General features: G+C 40.3%; 1 protein-coding gene and 1 pseudogene across 2 annotated transcripts; both read left to right on the top strand.

Annotated features, from left to right (window-relative positions):
- The first annotated feature begins 2,375 nt into the window (after window positions 1-2,375).
- Window positions 2,376-19,449, top strand: LOC149915747 (uncharacterized; annotated as a pseudogene).
- Window positions 4,054-24,987, top strand: EMP2 (epithelial membrane protein 2). Of its 2 annotated transcripts, none has more exons than XM_031606527.2 (5): window positions 4,054-4,190; window positions 19,456-19,567; window positions 21,720-21,813; window positions 22,813-22,959; window positions 23,532-24,987. In XM_031606527.2, exons 2-5 carry the CDS (start codon window positions 19,490-19,492, stop codon window positions 23,714-23,716), a joined length of 504 nt encoding a protein of 167 aa, XP_031462387.1. In that variant the 5' UTR covers window positions 4,054-4,190; window positions 19,456-19,489; the 3' UTR covers window positions 23,717-24,987. The 2 variants fall into 2 exon arrangements, with proteins under 2 accessions (XP_031462387.1, XP_031462388.1); XM_031606528.2 differs by lacking the exon at window positions 4,054-4,190 and adding an exon at window positions 4,745-5,061.
- Window positions 24,988-25,931: the final 944 nt, after the last annotated feature.

Genomic DNA, 25,931 nt, shown 5'->3' with positions numbered 1-25,931 from the left:
TTTTGTGATGGAGGGACTCACATCATTTGGTTCAGAGGGCAACAGCAAAACAAGTGGTAGTTGGAGAAGTGTATTGATATGAAGGAGGGGAATAAGAATTTTTTTTCACACTTCTCAAGATTTCCTAAGTTTTTCAGAACTTCTTCCAACAGCCCTGTTCTAAACTCAGCAAGCCTAAACATGGACTTCAGCTCTCAAGAAGTCAGAGATTGCTGGGAAGCTGCAGCTCTTACTTAATCTCGTTATGATCCTTTAAGAGGGTGGTGAAAACATTCCCAAGGCTGGAGTAGGTAGGAGTATGTGTTTACCAAGGACACACCAAGGATTATAAAGGTGTGAGACCCTTTCTACAGGTATACCAGCACTCTAAGGGATGAAAGTGAAAAGCCTCCTTGCTCTTAAAGTGTTGAAGGAGAAGGGGTGAGGGCAAAGCTGAGAGAACCCAGGTTTGCCTGAGTGTAGTAATGGGCTAATGAAATGGCATGATGATGTTCTGTGTCTGGCAGCTCACTCTCTATGGCCTTTTAAAGAACCGTGAGAGAGGAGAAGTTTTTCTTATTTTCTCATTGTTTTGCCCATTTCTTCCTTCGCAGAGTTGTCCAATGATAGAAGCATTCTACAGCATATTTCCCAAGGAGGAAGAAATAATTCCTCTGGATTTTGAGCATTAGAAGAATGTGATTTTGCTCCAAAAAGCATAATAAAAGAGTTTACAGTAAATCAACTGGTATTTCTATCTCTATTCCTTACACTGTGTGCATCATGTGATAAGGTGTGGATACTTCCCAAGCAAACAATTTAGGTATCTCAGCTCCAGACTGCCAAACTTTCCAATGCTGAGCAATTATGGCTATGGCTCACATTACGTTTGAACTCTCCAGACCCTATTTCACAAAATTTTCTGTAAGGATCTTTAACTCTAAATAAAGAAAAACAACAGAGGTGTTTCAGTATTTCTGCAAAGCTTTTATGCTTGTCAGAACATATGTCAATAAAAGGTAACCAGCAATGGAAGGATTAAAGACGCACCATAGGAAGCTCTGTGAATGGCAGCACTATGTAGTGCAGGCAACATTTACTGTTCACATAAGTCCTAGACAAAGAATTACAGAGGATTATTGGTTTGTGTGTGTGGTTTTTTTGTTGTTTGTTTGTTTGTTTGTTTGTTTTTTAAGTGGACACATTTGTATATCAATCTTTAAGATACCTAAAGCTGCATGGTACTTCTTTCCATATTACTGTACCTGAAATACACATGAGGTTTCTTCTGTCGGTGCTCTTTTAAGAATGTTCGTTCTACAGCTCCTCCAACTACTGCCTCTTCATGTGAAAAACAGAACTAGTACGTTCATTCTCAAACGCTTTTATTTTTCCTGCAAGGAATTAATGACTCGGAGGTAATTCATCATCTGCTCTGTTGGAAAACAGAAACAAAGAGAAAACTAGCAACCTACACTCTAATTTTGAGATAATTACTCTGAAAAAAAAAAAAAAGGAAAAATTGCAATGAAATGCTTACTCTTTCACTCACTGAAATACAACAAGAACCACAAAAATAAATTGGATGTAGCTACATATGCAAACAAACAAATAAATAAGTAAAGATAAAAATAAAATTATTACTATTCCATTTCTTTCTTTACCTGAGAAATTAATGGAAGTAACACTTATGTCACAGTCTCATTTTATCCATCTGCAATCATCCACTAGCTTTTTCACACAACAGTCAGTACATTAATATTTACCAGTAAGGCCAATGTTTTACCTGAATTTATGTTATATAGACTCTCTTGGTCATGATGGCCTGCATTTCAATACCCTGTTCCAAAAGCTTCTCAATTATAAAAGTGAAGAATATACACTGGGAAAAAGGCTTATCTCAAAATACAGGTAAATTGTGTCCACTGCTGATGGTACAGCAGCTGGTAGTGGGAAGTGGGAGAGATGCACCTGCTCATTTACAAATCCCATCTGGTTTTAAAGATGCAGTCTAGGATATGACAAGACAAGCAGGAAGAACTGACATGGAATGATTGTCTTGTGCTTGCTTAGTATGAATTCTACCGTCAGTAAGTTTTTTTTTTTCCTAGAAGTGTATCTTTCTATGTAAGCTTGCCAAGGGAGAAGGAGGCCTTCCACCTTTTCCTCCATAGTACCATTCTTCACAAAGGAGCCAAGAGTCAGAAAAAAGGTCAACAGCATTTTTCAGACACTCAGCATTACCTAAAAAAAGAACTCAAAGCTCATCAATCCAACATTAAGCCTGAAGAATAAAAGCTGGATAATTTGTTTCCAGTTAAAGCCTGAAGTGTTCTGGCACTGTGTTGATACTGCTTTAAAAATATTTATTCTTAGCTTCTAGCTAAGAATGAAATATGGACGACAACTATACAACAATTAATAACACAAGTAAGAGAAATTAAGGAAGAAGAAGAACTGAGACTATTTTTACCACTAAATATTGCTCTGTTTTCTTATAGAAACAGTATTATACACTTAACAGCAGGCAGTGCTTTTAATGCAGTACATGATGAAGTAGAACAGTCACTTTTCCTCTTTTTAGTCACTTAAGTTGTAAGAAACAACATCTTTTGTTTAAAAAACAAGTATTTCAGTTAATACCACAATTCCACTGGCAAACCTGAGGGGAATATTTGGAATGATTTCAGCTCTAATGCTTAGGTCAGGTGCTTGTGCTCCCAGTGCTCAGCCTGACGTATTTCCTTCCCAAAATCCCTGGGCATTTGCAAGCAGGGCCACATCTTCCACTGCCACTCCCAAGTTTCTCCCTTTGCTCCTTCAGGCTATGAGCATCCCTCTTATAACCACTTGCTGTTCCAAATCCTGTCTTAACTACAAGGCAAGTTGGAAGAACAAAAGGAAGCAGTCACTAGAGCACTTTGCCAATCTCTCCTACCCAGAACTTGGAATTTATGTGCTAGTCGAAATCCAAAGTTTTACAGGTGGGACTGTTTATGACACTGGGATGGTCACACTTGTGATTCTGAAGTGATTTATGAACTTTTTTTTTTTAGGTTTGTAGTTGTAACAGACTCAAAGCTAATTTCAGACTGAAAATGACACACCTGGAGGGATTTCTATGTCAGAGAACGTCATCTTCTCAGTTGAATTGCCCATAGTGTTTGAAGCTGATGCAATTTAGACTGCTGAAGCAATCTTTTCACCACATTGCTGTTATTCCGCTTTTCAGCATGACACAAGCTTGCTGACAGCAGTGCGTGGCCACCAGTGCTGCCCTTCAGAGGGACTGAAATGCAGGTCGTGCTGTTAGCTTTTGGTTAGGCACTAATTGGGCTTTGCTCTGCAGTACAGCAGCTGTTTGTGCAAAGACTTTAAGAGCCAACCTTAAGCCGTGGTAAGACCTATTTTGATCAGCACATGGGACCTCTTAGCCCTCTGAGCGAGCATAGAGGCTCTACCAACACTAAAAAATCTGCAAGGCAACCAAAAGTTGTCTTCTTTGTGAGTGAAAGTAGCATCGCCTACCTGTGAGCAGTCATTATTTGGTCTATTCTGCCATGTAATTTGTGAAAGCTAGGCTGGGAACAGACACGGGTCAGGACCGACTCCTTAGCGGTGATGGCGCTGACCAGATCTCCTCAGAGCTCGTGAGGTGTGCGGTCACCAACGGGACGCGCGGAGATGGCTTCCTAAACCCTGCCCCAGCTCTCCTTATTCAAGTTTTTTTTTTTTCCCCGTGAATGAAAAAAGAAGATTTTTGCGGGCTCTCCTTCAGCGGAGCTACGGTCTCCACGAAGGAGGCTCTGCCTCAATATGGCTCTCGCTCCAGAGCCGCTGCCGGGACGCGGAGCTCCTCATACCGTGCCCTCCTGGGACGGAGAACGGGCGGTTCCTCACAGAGCCGCCGCTCCCACCGAGGTGCCGCGACCCGCGGGGCCGGGGCGGCGTGGCCGCGCTCACGGGACGGCTGCGGCCGCGGGGCGGAGTGGAAGCGGGCGGGGAAAAGTTTCTCCCGTGCTCGCCCCGTCCCTCCCTCTACACACACACACACACATACACGCACCTCTGCCTCCGCAGGCGGATGAGGGGCACTTTTGAAAATTATTTTCTTTCCACACCCAGCCCTCGTCTGACATCATTTCTGCAGGAGGGCGGGAGCAGCCCCGCCGCCAGACGGTCGCGGAGAGCTCCGCCGGCCCCCGCGCACCGTGAGTACCGCGGCCGGTGGGGGTGGGGGGGCGCGGGGCTGTGCGGGGGGAGCGGCTGTGCCAGCGAGGGGACGGAGAAACCGAAAAAAAGAAGAAGAAAAAAAATATTTATATGTATATCAAAGAGTTGGGGGGGGCTTTGTTTACTACTACCCGGGCCCGGCTGCCGCCGCTTGCAGTGCCGGCTGTGAGCAGCCGCCGCCCCGCTCCGCTCCTCGCTTTGGGCGCGTTGGAGGAGCGGGTGGCCGCGATGTCTCGAGCCGCCCTGCGCTGGGTTCGCCTTCTCCTCAGGGTCCTTCCTTCTTCCTTTCTTTTTTTCCCCCTCTTTTTTTTCTTTCTTTTTTTCTTTTTTTTTTCTTTTTTTTCTTTGTTGATGTGATTTGAGTGGAGTTTGCGTGTACTACAGTAACGCTTGATTGTTTTTGGCAGCCGGACCCCCCCTAGTGGAAGAACTTTTATATATATAACGCGGCGCAGACTTCGGTTTGTGAAGTTTTGTTTTTTGCCAGCTTTAGGTTTCTTTTTTTTTTTTTTTTTTTTTTTTTCCGCTTCAGTCAAACCACGGTTACAAAAACCCGCTCCGACGCTCTCAGAGGGGCTGTTCGTGGCTGCAGAGCCCCGCGGCCCCGGCAGGGCGGTGTTGGCAGCCCGCAGTTCGGTGCCCGCCCCGGGCAGGCGGCTTTCAGCAAGGCGGGTTGCTCTCATTACGCAGTTGTGGAGGTCAGCTCCTTGTTTGGACATCTCCAGGAAGAGCTCCCACTGCCTCTTTGCTTCAGCTCGCTTCCCCGGCGCTGCTCACAGCCTGCTGCCACCGTGAAACCCGCAGCTCGGCCTCCTCGTTAAGTTCCTGGCAGCTTAACTTGTTTGCATGGTGCGGGATTATTACTTTTATATATATACATATATATATAAAATATATTTTCCCCTGGGAATACTTTGTAAATGATGAGTAATTGTTACAGTTGAGCGTCTTAGAAGTATCTGACTTCATTACAGGTGTGTGGAGAAACTCTTGAGATTAGCTTTTCACTTAGGCACGTTTTCATGGAGCTCTGTAGGCACTTTGAAAATGAACAGCTGGGGTTGGCTGGACTCCATCAAAAAGAAAAAAAGAAGAAAAAACACTTTACTTTCCTTTACTTTCAGACTCCATACATACAGGGTTGGTATGTTAGCTATATAAAATAAACCTTCTTTCTTGCCGAGCCGATATTTTTTTCTGTCAAATGAAATGCAATGTTGTGATTCTTGTATCTGCTCTTTTGCTTTGATTTTGAAAGCTTTACTCCCCAGAAAAGCCCTGCTGGCAGTGGGATGGCAGGTGGCTGCAGGTGGGCAGGCAGCAGTGGTGGCTGGGCATGATGGGTGCCTGGACATGGACTTTATGAGGGCAGTAAGCTGAGATGCTGTCCTCTGCACTCATTTGTGAACTTGTAAAATCGATCTGGAGAATGGGTACCTGGAGGAAAATTGATCCTTGGTGCTGAATACAGTTGTGCATAGTTTGTATCATGTCAACTGCATGGCTAACATGGATTTACCGAGTCAGTTGCGTACCCTGCCAGGTTTATTCTGATGAAACTAGGAATTATTCTGCCAGCCAGGGAGTCATCAACATTAACTCAAAGTGAAATACAATTATATCATGAGATCTGTAGTGAGATGACCAGTTTCTTGTTAGCATACTTGTTTGGGAAGGAAAACAGTCTGTTGGTATAATTTAAAATAAAAACAACATAATACCAGTAGACAAGACACTGCTGGTGGTGTATTCTTTATTTGTGGTCTCTGGAAGGACTTCTGTCGTAAGCACCCAAACTGTGTTGATTATGCTGTGGATCTGCCAGGGAGGAAAGACACTGTATTTCTATTTGCTTACACAGATTTAAAGCTCTTGCTAATAATGGAAATTGTTCAACGGACAGAGCCAGTCCAGGTTGGAGGCTCTCAGATGAGTTCTGTTGCAATTCTCAGATGCTGTAGTTACTCTTTCTGGCAAACACGGCTTAAATGAAATTAACATCACCAGCTTCATCTAATACCCACTGCTGGTTAATGCATTTGTTGCCTCATGACTTATTAGCATCTCTTGCTTCACAGTTGTTTTGTGTCTTTCTCTTCCGTTTTCATGACTTTTCTTTTATGGTGCTGTTTATCTTAGGGTTGTTTCCCATCTTGGGCTTGAAGTTCTTAGAATGATCAGAAGAATGTTGTACTGAGGAGTCCCATTTGGATATTTAGAAGGGCAAGGCCTTCCTCAGTTTTTGCTAATTATATCAGTTGTAGTTTGTCTCTTCTCAGTGCTGTTTGCCAGCCCATTGGAAATGAGGTGTTAGGCAGCACAAGGGGACTTCTTTTCACCTTAGTGCTTTGTATATATTCTGATTTTCCAATTAGACTTCATGTTCTATTTCTGTCTTGAATGACACCACCACATAAATCTCTGCAATAATGCTTTCAGCTAAAGAGATAAGTAGGTCTCTGGGACAAGACCACTTGTATTGCTAGCCAGCAGAAGATGCACTTTCTGGGTCCTGCTCCATGTTCCTGTTGGAAGAAGACCTGGCAGAATAAGGCACTGTGTTATTCAAGAACTGATAAGAAAGAGATTTATCCTGAAGTGTACCAAACACTTTATATATAAAATTCACTCAGTGCTTGAAAGGAGACAAATTTGAAAGGAGAAAGGAACGCACTTACTGAAGTCACATTGGAGTCAGAGGGAAAATGGGGGGAGCATAACCACAGCAGTAAGGAATTCCATTCATGGAGCTGTTCAGCATTTGTTAGGTTTTGTTTGTTTTTTGGATACTCAAAGCAAACTAATGATTGTTGTGGTGTGGGCTCTGTATTCGCTTTGTTGAAAGCATTACTATTTTAGAGAGGAGATAATTTTGTAGAATGTGTCTCAGTACATCAGGTAGTGTTCGTGACTTCATCAGGAAGATAAGCATCTCAATTTTCAGAAAATAGATCTTGCTGGGTGGGATTCAAGAGAGCGCCTGATGGCTTGAATTCATCCATCAAAGGAATTTTTGTTCATTCACCAAATGGGGAAAATGTAATTACACCTTTTTATTTTGTCTATGAAGTTTCATGGGCAGGTTTAATGATGGTATGTGTATGCCAAGTGGAGCCTCATAATTTGGGTGTGACCTCAAAATACAACCCTCTGGCAGTGGAGAGATATTCAAAGGAGGCTGTAGGTTGGGCAGAAGGTGGACTGACTCAGGCACACCTTAGAGATGGCTATGGGACATACATTTATGGGTGACTTCTCCAATTCTTAAACATGACATGGTGTCTGGAATGACACAGACAGAAAGCGTGAGTGTCTAATTGAGGTGCTAAGTGGCACATGAAATTTACACCCTTCTTTCAGGCAGAAAGGGACTTTCCAAAGTACCCACATATCCCTGTTGAGATGTGTGTGCTGCTGCTGAGCTCTTCAATCAGTTTACAGACTCGCTTGGTCTCTAGGGCTGACAGTTCTCAATACACGGGAGCAACAAATCAGCAGTGTAATTCAAACAAAAAACAAACCGTAGTCTGGAGACTGCAGGAAGAGCCTAATGCAGGCCTAAAGAGAGTGAGCCTGCCCATTTTATCATGTGCTAGCATGCTCGATGGGGCCTTTGCCTGGGAGGTCAGCCTGTGGTGAAGCAGGCCCTGTATAGGCAGCCAGCTTGGCCAAGGAGGGGCTGTGGGGCAGAACAAGGCTGGCGCAGGCAGGAGCTGGCTGGGCTCGGTTGCCAGAGAGCAGCCAGAGTGCAAAAAAGCAGCCAACTGGTGCGTGCAACTCTACAGTGAAGAGGTGTTAGAAATGCTCCTACCTAAGCTGGTAAAGTTCATTTGGCAATCTTTAAGCTTTATTTTCAGTTGCACTGGTTGCAAATTAGAATGTAAAAACAGCCTTCAGAAAGTTGATTACTTGGTTGAGTATTAAGACCAGTTATATGCTACCATGTTGCTGTGAAACAACATAGTAGTAATAGAGGAAGAATTTGCTCTTTTCATTTTATAGCCAAGTGCTCTACAGTCAATAGGGATATATTTTAACACTCTTGATAGATGATGTGTAAACTCTGAAATAACTAAAACTAAAATTTCTCAATACAGAGCAAGTCATAGCCAAATCAAAACAAGCAGTTTGAAAATTTTACAACAGTGAGTATAACAGTTAATTGCTAGCAATTTCCATAGAGCATCTGCCAAAGTTAAAACAATATCAGCTTTCGTTTCTACTGAATTAAATGAATTGCTTTCAATCTGGAAAGACAGACTTTTTCTGCCTTTGTTTGTTGGTTAATTAGGTGGAACAACATAAATCACTCAAGCTGTTCTTTGTATCTGGATTAATCTTTGGATAAGCAGGAGCCTGTAGTCAGTCAAATCCAGGTTCTGAGCTTTGCTCTCAGAGCTCTATTATTGTCTAGAATTAATGCTGCAGGTGCGTTTCGTTTTTTTTGTTCTTTTTGCTTTTTATTGGATCCGACCGGTGACACATTTAAACTGTCAACCTGATGAGAAGGTCTCGTGTTACACTTGGTCTGTGCCTCCATGCCCTGACAGGTACTGAGCGGGCACAGCCTCAGTGCCAGAACGTGGCCGCGTGGTGATGGAGTGCGGGTGAGGCCAGGCCACACCTTGGCTCAGTTTTTTGCTGCAAGAGTGGGTTCCCAGGCACGTCTTACAGCTGGCAAAGCTTTTCTGGTGCTCCTGTGTCGTTGCCTAGCTCCACGAGGTCAACTGAGGCTGGAGGTGGGGATGTGCTGGTAGCCTGTGCCGAGCTTGGCTGCTTCAGACCAGTTCTGCTGAATGTGGGAAGGAGTGGAGGCCTGAGGACACCTTCACGAGGCCAGATCTCACTGCTCTTTGGAGCTTGCTGCCCACCTGAGGAGTGAGTTCTGCCTTCAAGTGGACTGCATGCTATTGGTCCTATGATCACGCTCTTATTACTCCACTGTACAGTCCAACAGTCAGCTTTGTTCGCAGCAGTACCTGAAGTTCTTGGAAGCTATGTGATAATTCTGCTGAGTGCCAAGGCCATGTCGATCCTGCAGGAGGATACTGCAGAAAATGTGGAGGCCTAAACCAGGCTGCTGGGATAACCTTTTGCAGGAATATAGAACCAGAGGGCTCTTTTGGGCTCCCAGGCCTGTTCCTTGGTTAACACTCTATCATATATAGTATAAAAAGACTGGCTTTTTTTTTCTTTTTTTCTTGTTGTAGTGTCTGTGAGATTGCTCCAAGAACCTGAGAGCTCTGAGAGTTATTATGTCCATCCTGAATGTGCTCACACCTGATTTATAGCTATTTGTTCTCATCTTTGGGTTACATTATTCTTTTCCCTTCTGTGTGTCCTAATGTGTAAGAAACTGTGGTGTTGTTTTTCCCCCATTTCACAAGCATATTAAGAAGCTCAACCTATATGTAATTTATAGTATTTTATAGTACTTTTTAGATGCCTCTGTGAAAGTTAAGAGAATATATGCATATTTGGTAAGAAACCAAAGCCAACACTACACGAGCAGTTCCTTCTTTCACATTACTGCTGGATTTTCCCAAACTGTGTGTACCTCTTGAGGTACAGCAGATCTCTTGAACAGATTGCTGCCATGGGCCATCTTTCATTAAAGACAAGATTTTGTTAGCATTTCTCCAAAGGCATGTGACTATTTCAGCATAAGCTGAAGGTGGATGAGCAGATGGAGGAGAACACAAGCAACAGCCTTGATGGGAATTAAGAGATGGTGTTACAGCCACATACCTTACACCAGTGTGGATTATGCTGAACAGGCTAAACCTCAGATTATGGTTACCTAGCAGAAAAGTACAGTTACATGGTGGTTTTATGGAAAATGAAGAATATTGAAAAAGATTTTCTTATGAAGAAAATGCTGCTTTGTGCTGCTTGAGGAGGACAAATGTCTTCCTGCTGAACATGCGAAAGCATCGAAAAAGCAGTTTTGAAAGGATGAATGTTTGAGGAGTACTGCTGAAATGTACGTGTAGTCAAGGGTTTGTCCACACAGCATAGGGAGCTGGTTTTTGTGACTGCAGCTTTTTACCTGCTAACTGACCTGCTCAGCACATGGTGGCTGTTCGGCTTCTCATTCCATTTTTTTTTTCCTCTGGAGTATTTGAATAACTCTATCTTGATTCTTTTAAGCTCAAGACTGTTTTAGGATTTTCAGGTATGCTGTCAGAAGGCTCATTTTCCCTGTGAGTGTCACTTCCCCACCCTGTGGCAAGGCATTGTGCTTATGTTTTCCCATTGGCACTGCCTGACTGCTTTGCTGTCTGCCCACAATGGCTTTCATGGCACACTGACTTTGTTCTGTAGTTCAAGCAGCAATAGTTAAGGTCATAGTGAAAGGAGTCGTAGGGCAAGTCTAAACCCAGTCTGAACTTGTTTGCAAATAAATGACCGACATGGTTACAGAAGTGGCAGCAACGCTGCCATTCCTAGGTCAAAACTTTATTAAAAACATTCCTAAGAAATTAGAAGCATCAATTTCTTTGTTTCTTGGTACTCAAAGCTAGCAGTTAGTTAGCCTATTTTGCTGCAGTTTTTTTTTCTTTCTCTTAGTTTTGATTGGAAATGTATGGAATAGCAGGGTTATAATTTCCCAGTCTTTGAAGTTCTAGCTTAATAGCACAGATCTAATGAGGAGAGATGACCTAACTAAGCACAGTTTGTTCTACCTTTGGTAGCCAAGTAGGGTTTCTGAAGAGGAGTTAAGGTTTAACGTAAAATAGTTTCATGTAGAACTGAAACGGTGCTTCAGGATCCCCTCACGTGTAGGTGAATGATAGGCAAAGGACGGGGGATTTCATTCCAAATTTACTATTCTTCAGTCAGTCCCATGCAACACTTAACTGCCATAATAAGAAATGGCTTTATTAAGACACAGGGAAAGCAAGACCTTGGGGCTTTGGTTTCAAGGCAAGATCTCTTGAAGGAAGTTGAACAAAAACTCAGTCAGTGCTATATCTTGCCAGTTGGCCTCCAAGCCTCTGTATTTCCCTGTCAAAATCCAACAAATGGACTGGTTTAGTTCAGCTGAAGTTCGTGAGGTTTAAGACAGCCTGATGCAAGTGCACCATAAAATCTAGGTCTGGAGAGTGATTCTATTTTCATTTTCTTCCACTGAATTGAAAAGACATAAGTAGTGTAGCCTACATAAAACAAACTCTAGCCATTCATTTTTGCTGTATTATTTTTATTATTTTTGCATGCATTCAGTCATTGTATATGAGCAACATTGTTTCATTTCCTTCTGATTTCCCTGCTTTGTGATGAAGAACTTTGAAAAGTAGCTGAAAGCATAAGTGAGAAGTTTCTACATAAAATTGATAGCACAAGGAGCTGCAAGCTTGAGTAACTTCCCAGTTTATGGGCTCACTACATGCTGCTCCTGAGCAGAGAGCTTATGGTATCTGTACCATGTAAGGGCTGGCAGTATACTTTGTCTACTTGATTCCTAGTCCAATATCAAACAAGTGCCTGAAACGTAATTCCAGAATGAGCATACTTATAACTTTTCCTAATATGAAGGTATGGGAGCCTATCTGCAATGCAGATTTGTTACTCTTTCTTTGCACTTCCTTCTCATGGTCCCATTCAGTCTTGTGGAGGTCTAATCAGAACCAGTTAGCACTTAGAGGTTTGGTAACTGGCTAAAGGGATTCCTGGTTCAAAAAGTGCGTGCTGTTTCCATATTGACTATTAGCCATGTAATACCTGAGCATTAAAACAAGTCTCAATTTAAATCTACCCCTGAGCATGGAGAATAGGTCACCTAGAGTTCCTGGAGATCCTTCCAGACACCTGAAGACCAAAAAGTCCTTCAAGTCGGGTTACCTGTTTTACTACCTACTACTTAAGTACGTATTCTTTGTGCAGGGTACTACCCACAGAAGCAGAGTTCAGACCTGTCTGAGAACAAGTCTACATGGACATTGCATACAAATGTTCAGTACATGGACCTAATGGGCTATATATAAAAAGAAACATTTAGAATCTTGTTAGATTTAATACATTTGCATTTGTCCATTTATACAATGTATTCAATTCCCTGACAATGGAGAATATGTGAACATAAATGCAGAGACTGCAAATGTTGGTAAACCTGTATTTTTAAGTGCTGAATTACTCTTACAAATAGGATTTTAATGAGAAAACTCATTTTTCTTAGCAGCTTGTATACCTGTGATCTCTAACAGTACACCAGACACCACAGAGCTATCAATATGTGTTTGAGGGTTTACTAGCAGCAAAGTCTTTACATGCAGTTTATATAAATCTACATGCAGGGTTAACTTCAAGACTAACACTCCTGTCCTGTGAGATGTTTAAAGGTTGGTTCTTTAAAGTAAGGCTCCCAAGTCATTGTCTAAAATAAAACTAGATAGTTTAAGTTCTGTTTTCTTTTCCAGTGTGCATTGATAATACAGGTAAAAAGAAGACAGATGCAAGGGTGTGCTTATCCATTTCAGACTTGTTGCACAGAAACATGGCAGCAGGCAGGAGGGCAACAATAAAACAGGGAAGTGGTCCAATGGGAATTACTCAAACGGTGGAGCAATGTACGGATACCACAGACCATGAGTAGGGTCAGAGTAACATGAATACAGTCTTGGGCACCAGTATTTCATAAGCCACTGAAGGTTGAAATTAGAAGTGTAGCTGGTATTAGAAGAATTAGCCTGAAGCAGATGATATTTTAGGCATCTTGAGGTTTTAATCCAGAATCCCTAAAATGAAAGAGCAGCTGGTGAGAACAAGCAATAGGCGCCAGTAAAATTTACGTAACTGGTTCACCAAATGGTGAGTGAGTGGTGGCAAGGGAGGAAAAGTGACTGCAGGAGTCTGGAGTCTCCTGCATAATAAGAAATAACTGGAAAAAATGCAAGTTAGCAGAGAGTCAAGCTTAAAAACGATACTGCACTGCCCAGTTTTATGTGTAGTCAGCATGGAGAACCTGAAGGGGAAAGTATGAGTTAGAATATTATTTGTCTTGTTCTAAGGAATATCACTCAGTAATTGTCTTGCAATGCTGGTGTTCCTGATTAACACAGGCAGAAGTGAATAATGAAACTGGAGTGGGTTGGTTCAACTGGTGTAATTATTTTCTTTGTGTTAAATTTCCTGAATTTCTTGTTGTTTATGTTGTTTGATATTTTGGCATTGTTGAAACCCTCAAAGCCTTTGCTATTTGCTGTCTAAACTTAGTTCCCTTCTGGTTCCAGTTCTGAGAATCACACAAGAAAAACAGAATAATTTGTATTTGATAAAAGAAAAAGAACAGTTTACAGTATCTCTCTCCTCCATATAAACCAGAGAATACTAGGCAGGGTTAGAGGTAATTCACTGACTCCTGAGTTCTCTGTCTCTGTCATGAGACATGATGAGACGTGCACAAGAGCTCTGAGCAGAATGAAGCACTTATCATGTAGATCCAAACATCTTATGATGCATCACAAGATGATAGACTTTTCATGTGACCAGTATACAAGATTTTTCTTCTAACTTCACATATACTGTCTTAATTATAGCACCTAGGGACAGAAGAATTGGCAATTAAGGCTTGCCTTGATTCAGTTTTACAGCGGTGACCTCAAGAAAGTTCAGCTGAATTAAATTCTTATTGATGGCCCCAAGACCTGCCATGCTTAGTTGCAGTGAAAGATCTCAGGGCAGAGGGCTGCAGGCATGCTGACTTGTTTGGCCAGATCCTCTGCCCTTGCTTTGGGTGTGCCTTTTCTGCACACCAGCTGTGGGTGACTGGCAGCCTGCACACCTCAGCCATGCTGTGTGCGGAGCTGGAGCTGTTCTGTGCTGTTCTCACCCTGCTTCTGGGAACACGCACCACGACTGCCTGGGCTCAGGTTTTCTACATGTGTGGACTCAACTGAGTATGATACAAATAAATTATCTTAGGAAGTGAGAGCGAGGGACCATATTATGAGATAAACTCTGGTTTTCTCGGTGCAGATGAGCGCAGGATAAACTGTGCTGTGTACATGGTGCTCTGGTTGCAGAAGTTAAGTATGCACAAACACGAGCTGTAGCTTGGCAGCAGAGTGTAACCACATGGGAAGAAAGAAAAACACGGGTTGCAGAGATCACATCTGGGCTGGAAGGTAGTGATAAAACCTTCTGTTGAGAGCTATCAAGGCAGAGTTTTTGTTCCTGCTTTCTGTACTAAACGGCAGAAGAAATTCATGTAGGCACGTCTCAATACTGCTGGACAATAAAGATAAACTTTATCTTCAAATTGGAGTGATTGGAGGGAGTTAGACAATGAGAAGTGAGTCAGTGTTGTAATGTGTTTGCTTATTACGGTACAGAAATGTTGAAAACATGGATTGAATGCTTCCCCTTCCTCCCCCCTTGTGTTGTTCTACGTATTACATCGTTTTACCATGTTTTAAAAAAAAAAACAAAACTTGTCTCTGCATGTCTTGAAGGTCATAACAGAAGCCCTTCTTAGCCACCTCTTGAAAAGCACATCAGGCTCTAACACGAACATGCAAATTATCATTTCCAATATGCTGTATTACTGAGAAGATTAGTGATGAGTGTGACTGGTGCATTTATCCTTCCTCTGCAAAATAAGGCAGCATTAGATTTTTACTCAGGGACAGTTCTTTTGTGGTAACTTAAGTCTATATTTATATATAGATGCATATTTGTATGTAAAACTGGTGTCCTGCAATTTAACAGCATTTGTGGGAAACCTTATTGCTATAGCAAGGGTGGATTTGATCAGTAGGTTTCTAATAACTTATCTTTCCTGGATTCAATGGTAGGATGCAATTTTAACTCAGCCGTACCTATGCATTTCTGCCTTGCTACATACTTTGTGATGTGCTATTAAATGCTGTGTTTGACAGTTGAAGAATTGATGTTGACTTTCAACACCATTCTTACCGCGACCCCAACATTTCTTTTTATAATGTCACACGTGATGAAATAAGTCAGATACTCAGCCCTCTGTTCTCAGGGCCTTGCTGGAGATGAGCGTGGGGCTTTCATGTGACAGCTGCAGAACCCGAACAGAGCTGGAGGGGCCCCTGACACTCTTTCCACAGCAGTCCTGCTCTGAGCAGGGAGCTGGCTCAGGATGTACTGGGCATTGCTTCAGTTAAGTTACAGACATGTCCAAGAATGGAGATTCCACAGCCTCTGGGCCCTGTTCCCGTACTTAATCATCCTTATTGAATATATCAAAAACATTTGCACAATTGGAACATTCTTTGTTGAAACTTGCGTCCACGGCCCCTAGTCTTTTTGTCGTGTATGTCTGTGAAGAGTGGCTCTCTCTCTTCTATTAAGGGATCTATAATGGGTTCAGAAAACTCGTGTGTGTCTGTAAGAACTGCTAGAAGAAATCAAGCCAGTTTGAGTAAACATGAACAGTATCTTTTGCACCATCCTAGTCTTCATCCATGCCTCGATGCAGTGGACCTAATTATAAGCACCTCAACTAGACAGCATAGTGCACATTGCTTCGAATGATAGAAATTAAAAGTGATTCTACTCAGTCACAGCCCTGATCAATGCCAGTATTCTTACCTATAATCAAGAGACAAAAACGGAAAGGTTGAACAATTTAAGAGTAAGAATCCTGGGAGAGCAAGAAAGCTTTCCATGGCAGCATGTACTAGCAGTAGGTAAGTAGGATATTGTTTCCAATTCTGCAAAAAAAATAGGAAATTAAAAAAAACAAAACAACCAACTATAGAATCCTCCATTACATCACACACTGATACTAAAATTATATTTGAGGTGTCTGATCATTTCTGTGCATCTTCTTAATGTAGTTGTAGATTCTTGTTCATGTACAATGCAAGTGTTAGATCACTAAATATGTGATTTTTTTAAAAAAAGGTATTTTTTGTTGTTATTAGCAACTGATTTTAAGAAACACTATCTTGGCTACATAAACGTGAAAGATAGAGTTTTAATCTAACCTGAATATGTGCTTCTGCTGAGCAGAATTAGGTCAGCCAGGTTAAGCAGTGGTGCAGGCTGATCTGCTCCTGCAGGTGCCCTCCATTTTGCAGGCAAGGCAGAAGGCAGATGCTGATCCTGCTGCCAGGTGGCACGCTGCTGGCTTGGCAAGCTTCGGCTGCTGGAACAACTGGAACCAATTGGGAGCATGAAGGGAAAGAACCCTTGAGGAACAGTGAAGAAAAATCAGGGAGACTACCAGCTAGCATGCAGAAATAGGATGCTACTAAAGCGTTTGGTTAGTAATAAATAGTTAAAATATTAAGAATTCTGAATGCAAACAGTGTTCTCAGAAATTCTCCATGAAAAAAACATAACTGTGTCATTTGCCATTTCATGAGAGAGGATATTTGCTGCCTGCTTCTGGGAGAGGTATGCAAACAGCCAGTGAAGGAAAAACTTCTTGTTTAGGGAGTAGAAGAATCTTCAGTAATCAAAATAAACTTTTAAATCCCAGATTTGTCAGGACTGAATGAGGAGTGGTTGCTTATGGGTTTGCTGAGAGATGAAGTCTTTCCTGCCTTGAGAGAGATGCAGATACTGGAGGAGCTTCTTTGCTGTCTGCACTTTCAGGGGAAGGAGCTGCTCTGTGCTTCCTGTGCCAGGATGTATGGGTTCAGCTGGAAGACCCTTCTCTCATTATTCCTTACTCAGGCTGGGATGAACGTTATGCTCCTCCCTGCTGTCCATAGGAGTGATTGAAGCCTGCAGATCTATCTGTGCTCTTCTGGGAGCAACTTGTTGTTGTCTTCCCTGATGTGAGTTACTTGGAATTAGCCTAGCTCCCCCAAAGTGTTTAATGTCCCTACCTGTTTATAGTGTTTGTAGTCTCGTCTGCTGAGAAGTTGTAGCAGCTCAGGAAAGGAGCCATTGCCAGCAAGTTAGTAGGAATTATCTAAACATGGTTCTCGGGAAGTATCAGGCTGTTCTTACTCCCTTTTTGTGTGTGTGTGTGAAAATAAAACATAATAGTCTTTCATTTAATCTTGGCTTTATTTGGGAGAAGCATATAACGTCTCCTCATCTACTGTGTATGTTTATCCACTCTGTTTGAAACTCTGCCCTTTATGGCTGAAAGAAGTAAAACAAAACCATTCAGTTGATTAAAACTAGCAAGTTCTTGAGCTGGCAAGTCTTGATTTTGCAAGGTTGGTTTTAATTAGGTTACATTTTTTCTGTCTCATTTTATGATGCATCATGTAATAAGATGCATTGTTAGCCTTAAAATAATAGAGTGCAGTTTGATTCTCATTCCTTATATGGCAGATGACTGTTGTCTGCTTAGATACCATCTGTGAACAAATGAAACTGAAAAAAACCTAACCACAAGACAAGAGAGTGCTGTGTGAAGACTGGTACATTTTACAGTGAAGATATTTTGATGTGGCATTACACAAACCCGCAAGATAGCTTCTTTTCCTTCTTCTGCCTTTCATTCAAGAAAGTCTCGGTAGGCAGCCATGAATGACATTTCTAGAAGCAGAATGTGGCTGCTAGATTCAGAAGATCCTGACTCATATGGCAGAGTTGGCTCTTTGGAAGAAGTTACTACTTCTGTTGTTTGTTGTGATTGAAAAGGCAAGTTAGCAGAGAAAATTGGAATAAAATTTGACTAGCTGCTTTCTCTGTTTTAGGATTTGACTTAGTTTTCCAGTACAATCATTCAAGTTTGATACAGAAATAAGCATATCAGAACAGTTTTCCTTATCTCAAAAGCACTTTCATGTTTTTTGGCTTTTTGCTCATTGTAATGTGGTACTGCAGCAAAATGTTGTGCTGCAGCGTGCACAGTGAAGGATTAATCTGGAACTTCTAGTCTGTATTCAGCATGTTTATATGCTATTATCTTTTTGTTCAAGTTTTGCAGAGTATAGTTGTATTTTGGATTGATGAGAGTGCCAGTGGAGCTGCTATTCTCTTTGAAAATGCTGTCAAAGTAGTCCTTTTATTTGATTACACACTCCATCTGCATTGCTTGTCATACTTGTGACATAGCTTGTGAATCTAGAAAGAGCAGTAAGGGAGAGAGAGTTAAATATGAAAAAATGAAGTCTTGTAATAATTGCCTTTTCTTCCATGTACTTGCTGTGTTACAAGTATGTGGTCATCTCACATAGGAGAAAATTTCCAAAGCTAAGGAAGTAGAGAAACATACATAAAGTACTTATGAGTGATAGTGCTACTGAGTGGTACCCTTTAAATGCAAAGAAAATATCTGCAAGACTGGGGTTTCTTTATAGCATCTGTTAACTGGAAAGCTTTTGTGTACAATAAGGAAAAGATAATGGCTATGCCTGGTAATTGCACGTTCCTGTTTACCAGTAATGGTAGTTTTCCATAACTATTTGTTACCTCTCATAGTTTTGCTGGGGATTACAGTTCAAGAAATGTTTGTGGTTCCATTATGCATAATATATATATATATATTTTCATTTGAGATATGAAATGATATTAAATGGGCCATGTAAGGTAAGTAGATTATAGAGGCACTAGAGAGAGTATTAAGTTACTAAACAGAAGTGACTGAATTGTTGCACTGCTAACTGGGTTATTTAACTCTGTACTGGAGAAAATGGTAGCCCTAACTCATTCACCAACGGATAAATCTTGTGATTATATGAAAAAGGACAGTCTGTACAAAGCCTAAGGTACAACACAGCTGTTCCTAAATCTAGGTGATAGTTCATGAAACACTTAGTTTTGTTCTACCAGCATCCTACTGAAATCTACAATTCTCCCTACTTCAAAAGCATGGTTGAAACAAGACCTTACCAAAAAGCCAGTGGAAGTTTTGGCATAGCATGCAAATAAGGCTGTCATTTGAAAAGTAATTCTCTAAAAGTCAACACGAAAGAGTGCTTTATACCTCTGCTGGAGAAGCTTGCAAAAAACATTGTGTTTACTCATTGCAGCCATCCCACTTGCATATTATAAAAACACACCTCTTGGCTTCGCTTCAAGTTGAGATTCATTTAAACACTAGTGGTGCTAGCTACATATCACATGTAACAAACAGAAAGCTGTCATACTGGTATAAAGCATGATTAGTGAAGTCTTTTACCTCTAGAGAAAGAATACGTGCCTTGCAGCCAAACTACATACAACCTTTCAAACTCTTTAATGGTATTGTGCTCTGAAATACACTTGCAATGACCACTCACAGCCACAGTGAAGTAGTATAATGATGGGCTGATCAATTAACAGATTTTAAAGAATGATCACTTACAATCTTTTTTTTAACAGATTTATCTCAAACTAAATACTCCTCGCATCAAGGATGTTGATTCTTCTGGCTTTCATTATTATATTTCACATAACTTCAGCAGCGCTGTTGTTCATCTCAACTATTGACAATGTAAGTGTTATTTCTTCTTCTTGTCCCTCAATCACCCAGTTATTTCTTTGCTTTATAAATCTTTTATTACTGTTTCAATTTTCTAGATGTGTTTTGAGCCTTAGAAGTTTTCCACCAACTTATTATCAGAACAAATGTTTGTATAAGAAAAAAATCATATTATCCTAAAGTTAGTTCCTATATAGCACTTAAAATTATGCAACTGAAAATAGATTTGGCCTCTTTTCTTCAAACCAGCCTCAGAGGAGGATAATTTCTGCTATGAATTAGTTTCAATTCACTTGAAGTAATTTCAGCTAAAAATTTTAGAATCATTTGGCTTTCTTTTCAAATTTATTTTAATTAGTTTTGTGATAAGAAAAAGATTGCTTTCCACTGTTTACATCTAACTCTTAACATGAATGACTTCTTTCCAAAACAGCTGGCACAATGATTGGTGCTCTTAACTGCATTGGGTTCTTTCTCTGACAGGTTCAATGAGTGCACAGGCTTTTGGAATTAAAAAAAAAAAAAAAAAAAAGTCTACTGGAAATACTTTACCTCACTTGTGAAGCTGGTTTGAATCCCATAGTTTTTCCAAAGACCATGCTTTAAGTGAAATGATTTGATATCCACAACTCTTCATTGCAAAATTGTATGAACTGACATGTTATTTTTCAGCCAACCAGTCGATACGCTGGTGTAGGTCATTAATTAAAAGCACTAAAACCAAGTTTTATTGCCCTGCTCCTTTGAATATTTAGAAAGCTAGGACAGTGGACAGGCAAATTATTCTTAGCTCAGGTCAGTTACACACAAAGGATTACAGAATTCCAAAACCATGCACTCTGCTTTGTGTCATTAACTACTTTTAAGCAGTAACAAATGATGCAACCAGCTTCTGCTTGGTTTTAGCACTTTCATAGGTTTTATGTTGTCAAGAAAATCACTCTCAAAGTATGAAAAAATCTTCAAAGCTGAAAAATAATTTATTCCACTTGGACAGCAAAAAAATGAATGGCTTAGTGCTATTGAGAAAGCAATGCTTTTTCTTAACACAGTAATCCAGTGTTACTCTGACAGATATAGCTACCGTCATGATACACTGATGTCCTTATTGCTGTATTGTTGCAAATCTGCCTGGTATTTGTGAGGTTTCTGGAATGTCTCTTTAAGCAGCTGATGGTTCCAGGAGTCATATTTAAAAGTCATATTTTTCCAGAAACTACTCAAAACTGAGGCCTGGGTAGCTATCGGAACTGGAGCGGATTTCCTGAGGAAATGCCACTTGTGTGGAGTGGTTGCAGCATTTCCCAGGCTACCGTAAAAATCTCTTCAGTCACTGTAGTACTATTTTGCATTAAATGTTAAAACACAGAAATAGAAATACCACAGTGAGATCTTAATTTATTGCTATTACTTCCAGTCAGATGCCACAGTGCACAAACTGCATTTGCACACTGGCAGCACAGCTACGTTAGTTGAGATTAATTCATCCAGTGTCGGGAACCAGAAAATTTGTAAACAGGGTTTCTGTTTCTTGGTTTATTACCCTGCTGTTTCCCATGAGTTAAAAAAGTGTTGTGCCTTAAGGGAATTTACATTCCAAAGACGGTCTGGATGAACAAATTATAGCTTGTTGGGGTATCTTATGGCGTGAGCAGTCTTTGAATGTCCAAGACTTCTGTCTGAAAAGTAGAAAATCCTTTGTGCTTCAGGATTGCCATCTAGTCCCCTTATTACTTCACATGGGTCTAAGATGAAAATGATACATGAATAAAGAAATACCCTTTATTCCAAAATTGAATAGATAACATGCAGCCTTCAGTTTTGTGGTCAGTACATGACTCAGTGCAAATTTATCAGAAAAAATGTAGAAAGGTCTCTAGTCTCTTTCTTCTGCTTATTACTTCCCAAGCCTAGATCTCAAGCAAGAGCACTGAAGCTTTCAGTTCTTTACTGGGAATGCAGAAGTATTTTCCAATTCTTAATGCTGTTGGCTTCCCATCCCATCTCCAAATATGAAAGAGTAACACGTTTCTTGCTCTCTCTTTCTTGAGACCTAGCCTGTACAAATGCTTTTAAGTCCATTACATCTGAAATTTAGTTTGAAAGATTAATAAAATGAACAGATGTTTGTTCCAGTGGATGTACCTTTACTTTTATTTTGCAGGCCTGGTGGGTAGGAGATAATTTTTCTACAGATGTCTGGAGTGCATGTGCCACAAATAATAGCACCTGCACACCTATTACTGTTCAGTTCAGAGGTGAGTATCTCTGCATGCGTGTGTCTGAGTTCCTTTAGCAGGAGATAGAGGAAACCAACATAAAATTTACAGGGACAAGAATATATGCTTGTTCAAAAACCTGTATGTTCTAACTACTCATGTCTTTTAAATTCTTCAATACTGGATTTCCATTTTGGAAAAGCAAACTGTTCCTACAAGCTCTCTCATAGGAGAACAGAAGGAACTGGTAGGTACACTGAAAGCCCAATAGGAGGGACTAAACACGAGTAATTAAGAGCAAGAGCCAAAGAACATTTAAAGTACTGGATCAAGTAGAAGTGGTGAAGACATCTGAAGGTAGCTCTGCAGTGGTGGAACTTGCCTCTCAGAACTGAACTTTAAAAGAACCTAAATGCACTGTTTTACAGGCATGGGGATAAAAGGGAAAGAAAATGAGAACACAGTCTAAAGTTTTAACATACATATTGTACTTAATATCTATGCAAAGAATTAATATACAGTACAATCTAACTTACCCTGCTTTACTAAAAAATATGTATTTTTTTATTCTCAAGAGTTACTTTAACTATGTTCCCACACTTTCAGTTAGTATATATTTCAGATAGGTAAATGAAGAGCCATGTAGCCCTGTAGTGACTTTGCTGTCCGAGTGTCGGGTCATATCTATATTGCAGGGAGACAATCCCATTATGCACAGGCACATCTAATCTAATATGAATTTAGCCTACACTTGAGTTTCACCCTGTTTTAGTGCACACAGGGCACTGGAGGATGTGGTATGTGAGAAATGGTCTCTTCAGTGTTTTATTCAGTTTTCTGAAAAGCTTTTAAAAGTCTTTAAGTCACTGGCTGTATTAATAAAAAAAAGGCGAGAAGAACCCTCGTAGGCTTGCACAGTTGGTTTACTGTGTCTGCTGAACTCCTGCGTAGAGAGTGTAGCTCTGCCCTTCTGCTCATTGCAGGAATAGGCAGGGGGGTATAACTATTTTTAATCAAAGCTGCTTTTGTTCTTTGCAGAATATCAATCAATTCAGGCTGTTCAGGCCTCCATGGTCCTATCTACAATTTTCTGTTGTGTGGCATTTCTGGTTTTCATTCTTCAACTTTTCCGTCTAAAGCAAGGAGAAAGATTTGTGTTAACCTCTATTATCCAGCTCCTGTCATGTGAGTGATTTTTCAACACTTATGATTTAAATGATATTTACATGAAAGTACGAAAGGGAAGGGAAAAAAGGTTTCAAAAAGAACGAGCTGTATGAGAAATCTGTAGGACTCTGGAGGTCATAGCTTGTCCTGCATATATGTTTAAACATGGAACTGCTCAATTCTGTACTGTTTAGGCAGTGGAAACATGGGTAACATCACAGCTCAGAAGTAAAAATTTGGTAGGGAAAGAATCTAAGATTCTGAGCATCTTGATCAAATTAAGTAACTCTGCAAATGTTGCAGGCAGGTACTTCCTTAATTTTTGTTAGTCTTTAAAACTACCCAGATGTTAAGAATCATTCTGTGTTCATTACAAATTACATGAATATGCAACAGTGCTTAAAATTTAGTCCCTGCCAAAAAAACTGAGAGCATGTCCTGAAATGCCCTCAGTTTAGTTTGCAGATGGAAAAAAAGTGTTTGCAAAAAGACACTGCTGGAAGTGGCTGCCAGATGAGAGTCAGTGGATGGTTATTATACATACTGATATTATCTAAAATTACTAATCTTTGCTGTTTTTTCTCCTCCAGGTCTGTGCGTTATGATTGCAGCTTCCATTTACACAGATAGGCATGAGGAACTGCACAAGAGCACTGAATATGCCATTGAAGTTTCTGAAGGCCAATATGGCTATTCCTTCGTCTTAGCCTGGATTGCGTTTGCCTTTACTCTGATCAGTGGTGTTATGTACCTAGTATTAAGGAAACGTAAATAAATGTTGGCAGCTAGTTACTACTGTCACGACAGTACAAAACCAAATTCCAATAACTATTTTGTATATAATCATTTACATGGTTTTGTAGTAAAGGTATTGTTTCTCTAAAAATGTACTGTGTTCTTGATATGAAACAGAATACAAAAAAACCCCAACCAACAGCAGGTTTAATGGAATGCCTGGCATTCGGTCTGAGCGAGACTGACCCAAGTTTTCTTTTACTTATTTCACCATCATCTGTGGTGGAATGGTGTATTCCCTTTTCTAGGCATTAACAGTTCCTGGCCTCTGTCAGATTACTGTGAAAGTCTTTGCAAATTAATTTGGAAGCAATATGCTAAGCATATTCCTGGCCTGGATCTAGCCCTTTGGGATGGGATAAATACAGGGGAAGGGAAAAATGAGGCCAGGATCGTGGTGCAAAAGCAAACAAATATAAAAGCCCAAAACTGCACTCAATGTGGCTATTCTAGCAGAGGACGAATGTTCTGCTATTTATATCGTGCAGTAAGTGTCATCAAGCTTTTATTAAAACCACTTGCTTTGCAAAAGTAAACAACTCCTTTTTGTACTCCAGCAAATGAATCTCTTTATCCTTCTTCACGTTTAATTTAAGCATACAGAGCCTTTGCCAGGAAAAGTTACAAGCAAATCCGAAATTCAGTGCACAACTTGGGACTGGAGTAGTCTGAGAAGAAAGAAGTACTGCACTCAAGTCCTGCAGCCCTTTATTTTTGCATTGTGCAGTACCAAATTTAACTTTTATTTTTACAGCCAAACTCAATATGTTTGTTACATTGGGATCTGGCTAGATATATCATGTCGGCTAATATATAATTTAGAGAAGCTTTTTTTTTTTCTTTGTCTGCTCACTAGGAAATTGACCTTTACAAAATTCATTCTAAGTTCCTACATGGATTTTACCTGAATAAAAACTCTTACTGAAGGAATCAGGGTGTAACTATTATGAATAGGAGTTCCAGGATAGTTTTTCAAAATTTTTGGTGATTTTTACTTTTCAATAATTGTGAGAGAATTACTGTAATACCAGATTTAACTGCTCAGCAATATAATACTGGCTTTGGCTGGTGGTGATTTCAGGGTTTGGAGACCAGTGTGGGGAATGAAGTGGCTTTTTCTGGTTAGTCACACCTTTGATGTTAAAATGTAGCTTTGACTTTGTAAAAGCATTAACCATGTATTCATTTCATGATATTCACTACAGCTGACCCAATATATAGGCAATAAAAATAAATGAATTCTAAATGAAATTTTACACTTAATGTAGAACAAAATTACTACTACAAAATAATGTAGCTGTACTAATGTTGATAGCTTACCCTATTACCCAGCAGCTGATAGTCTGACCCATTGCTGCAGGTAATTCATCCTTGAGTTCTCACGGAACTGTATAGGAATTGTCTGTGACATGAGTAATGGGTCGTGCTGTTCCATCTCCATTCCCTGAACATCCTAGAATGCTCTAATGAGTAATGTTATTATTAGAGAGCACAACAGGACTGGCAAGAAATTAATTAGACAAGTAAGCAGAACAGCAAATTAAAAGTAAAAATAACAGCAGTTACAAAATCAGTCTGAGAGAAATGCATTCTCACTTTCCCAGTTTTGCATGATGCTAATGTTCTTTTAGTCTTTTTCCTCTTAGTGGGAACACTCTGAATTTCAGGCATTACTACCCTACTTTTTAAAAAAGTGTTTCTGCTGTTTGCTGAATACATTTCAGATTCAAAACCTGAATTTTGCTAGCAAGCAGGATTTGTTTTAAATAAACAGTTGTAGGTTTAAGGCTGAAAGTAGTCTGTAAGTTAGGTGTTTGGCTAGTCTTATTCAAACATGAAATATTAAGGGTGAAATTCTAAAACAAATGTGCATTAAAGCTATTTTATATCTATAAGATAATTCTGTAACACTGTAAATTAAGCTGAAATGCCACTGACTTGAAGAGATGCTTCTTCAGTTTCTTGCCTTAATAATGTGTAGGTCATTTATAGAGCAAATATTTAAGATAAAGATGTATATATACATGAACTCAGCTTACTTTTACAGTAAAAGCTCTGTCACTTTAGTTAGAAGGAAAAAGCACACACACTTCAGTGTACAAACAGCAGCATGCACGTGGTGCCACACAGAGAACATACGTCATATTCGAAGTACCAAGAAAATAAATGCCAAAAAGTTTGAACAAGAGTTTTAA

This window comes from Phasianus colchicus, chromosome 16 (assembly GCF_987193195.1).
Source record: "Phasianus colchicus chromosome 16, bPhaCol1.hap1.1, whole genome shotgun sequence".
NCBI classification, from domain to species: domain Eukaryota; kingdom Metazoa; phylum Chordata; class Aves; order Galliformes; family Phasianidae; genus Phasianus; species Phasianus colchicus.
Note: the sequence above shows the minus strand (reverse complement) of the source record. Positions and strands in the feature narration are given on the sequence as shown.

Excerpts from the sequence above, each read along its gene's own strand:
- EMP2 (XM_031606527.2), top strand. The coding sequence starts at position 19,490 with ATGTTGATTCTTCTGGCTTTCATTATTATATTTCACATAACTTCAGCA. Across the intron at positions 19,568-21,719 it reads TCATCTCAACTATTGACAAT|GCCTGGTGGGTAGGAGATAA; the intron begins GTAAGTGTTATT and ends TTTATTTTGCAG. Across the intron at positions 21,814-22,812 it reads TATTACTGTTCAGTTCAGAG|AATATCAATCAATTCAGGCT; the intron begins GTGAGTATCTCT and ends TGTTCTTTGCAG.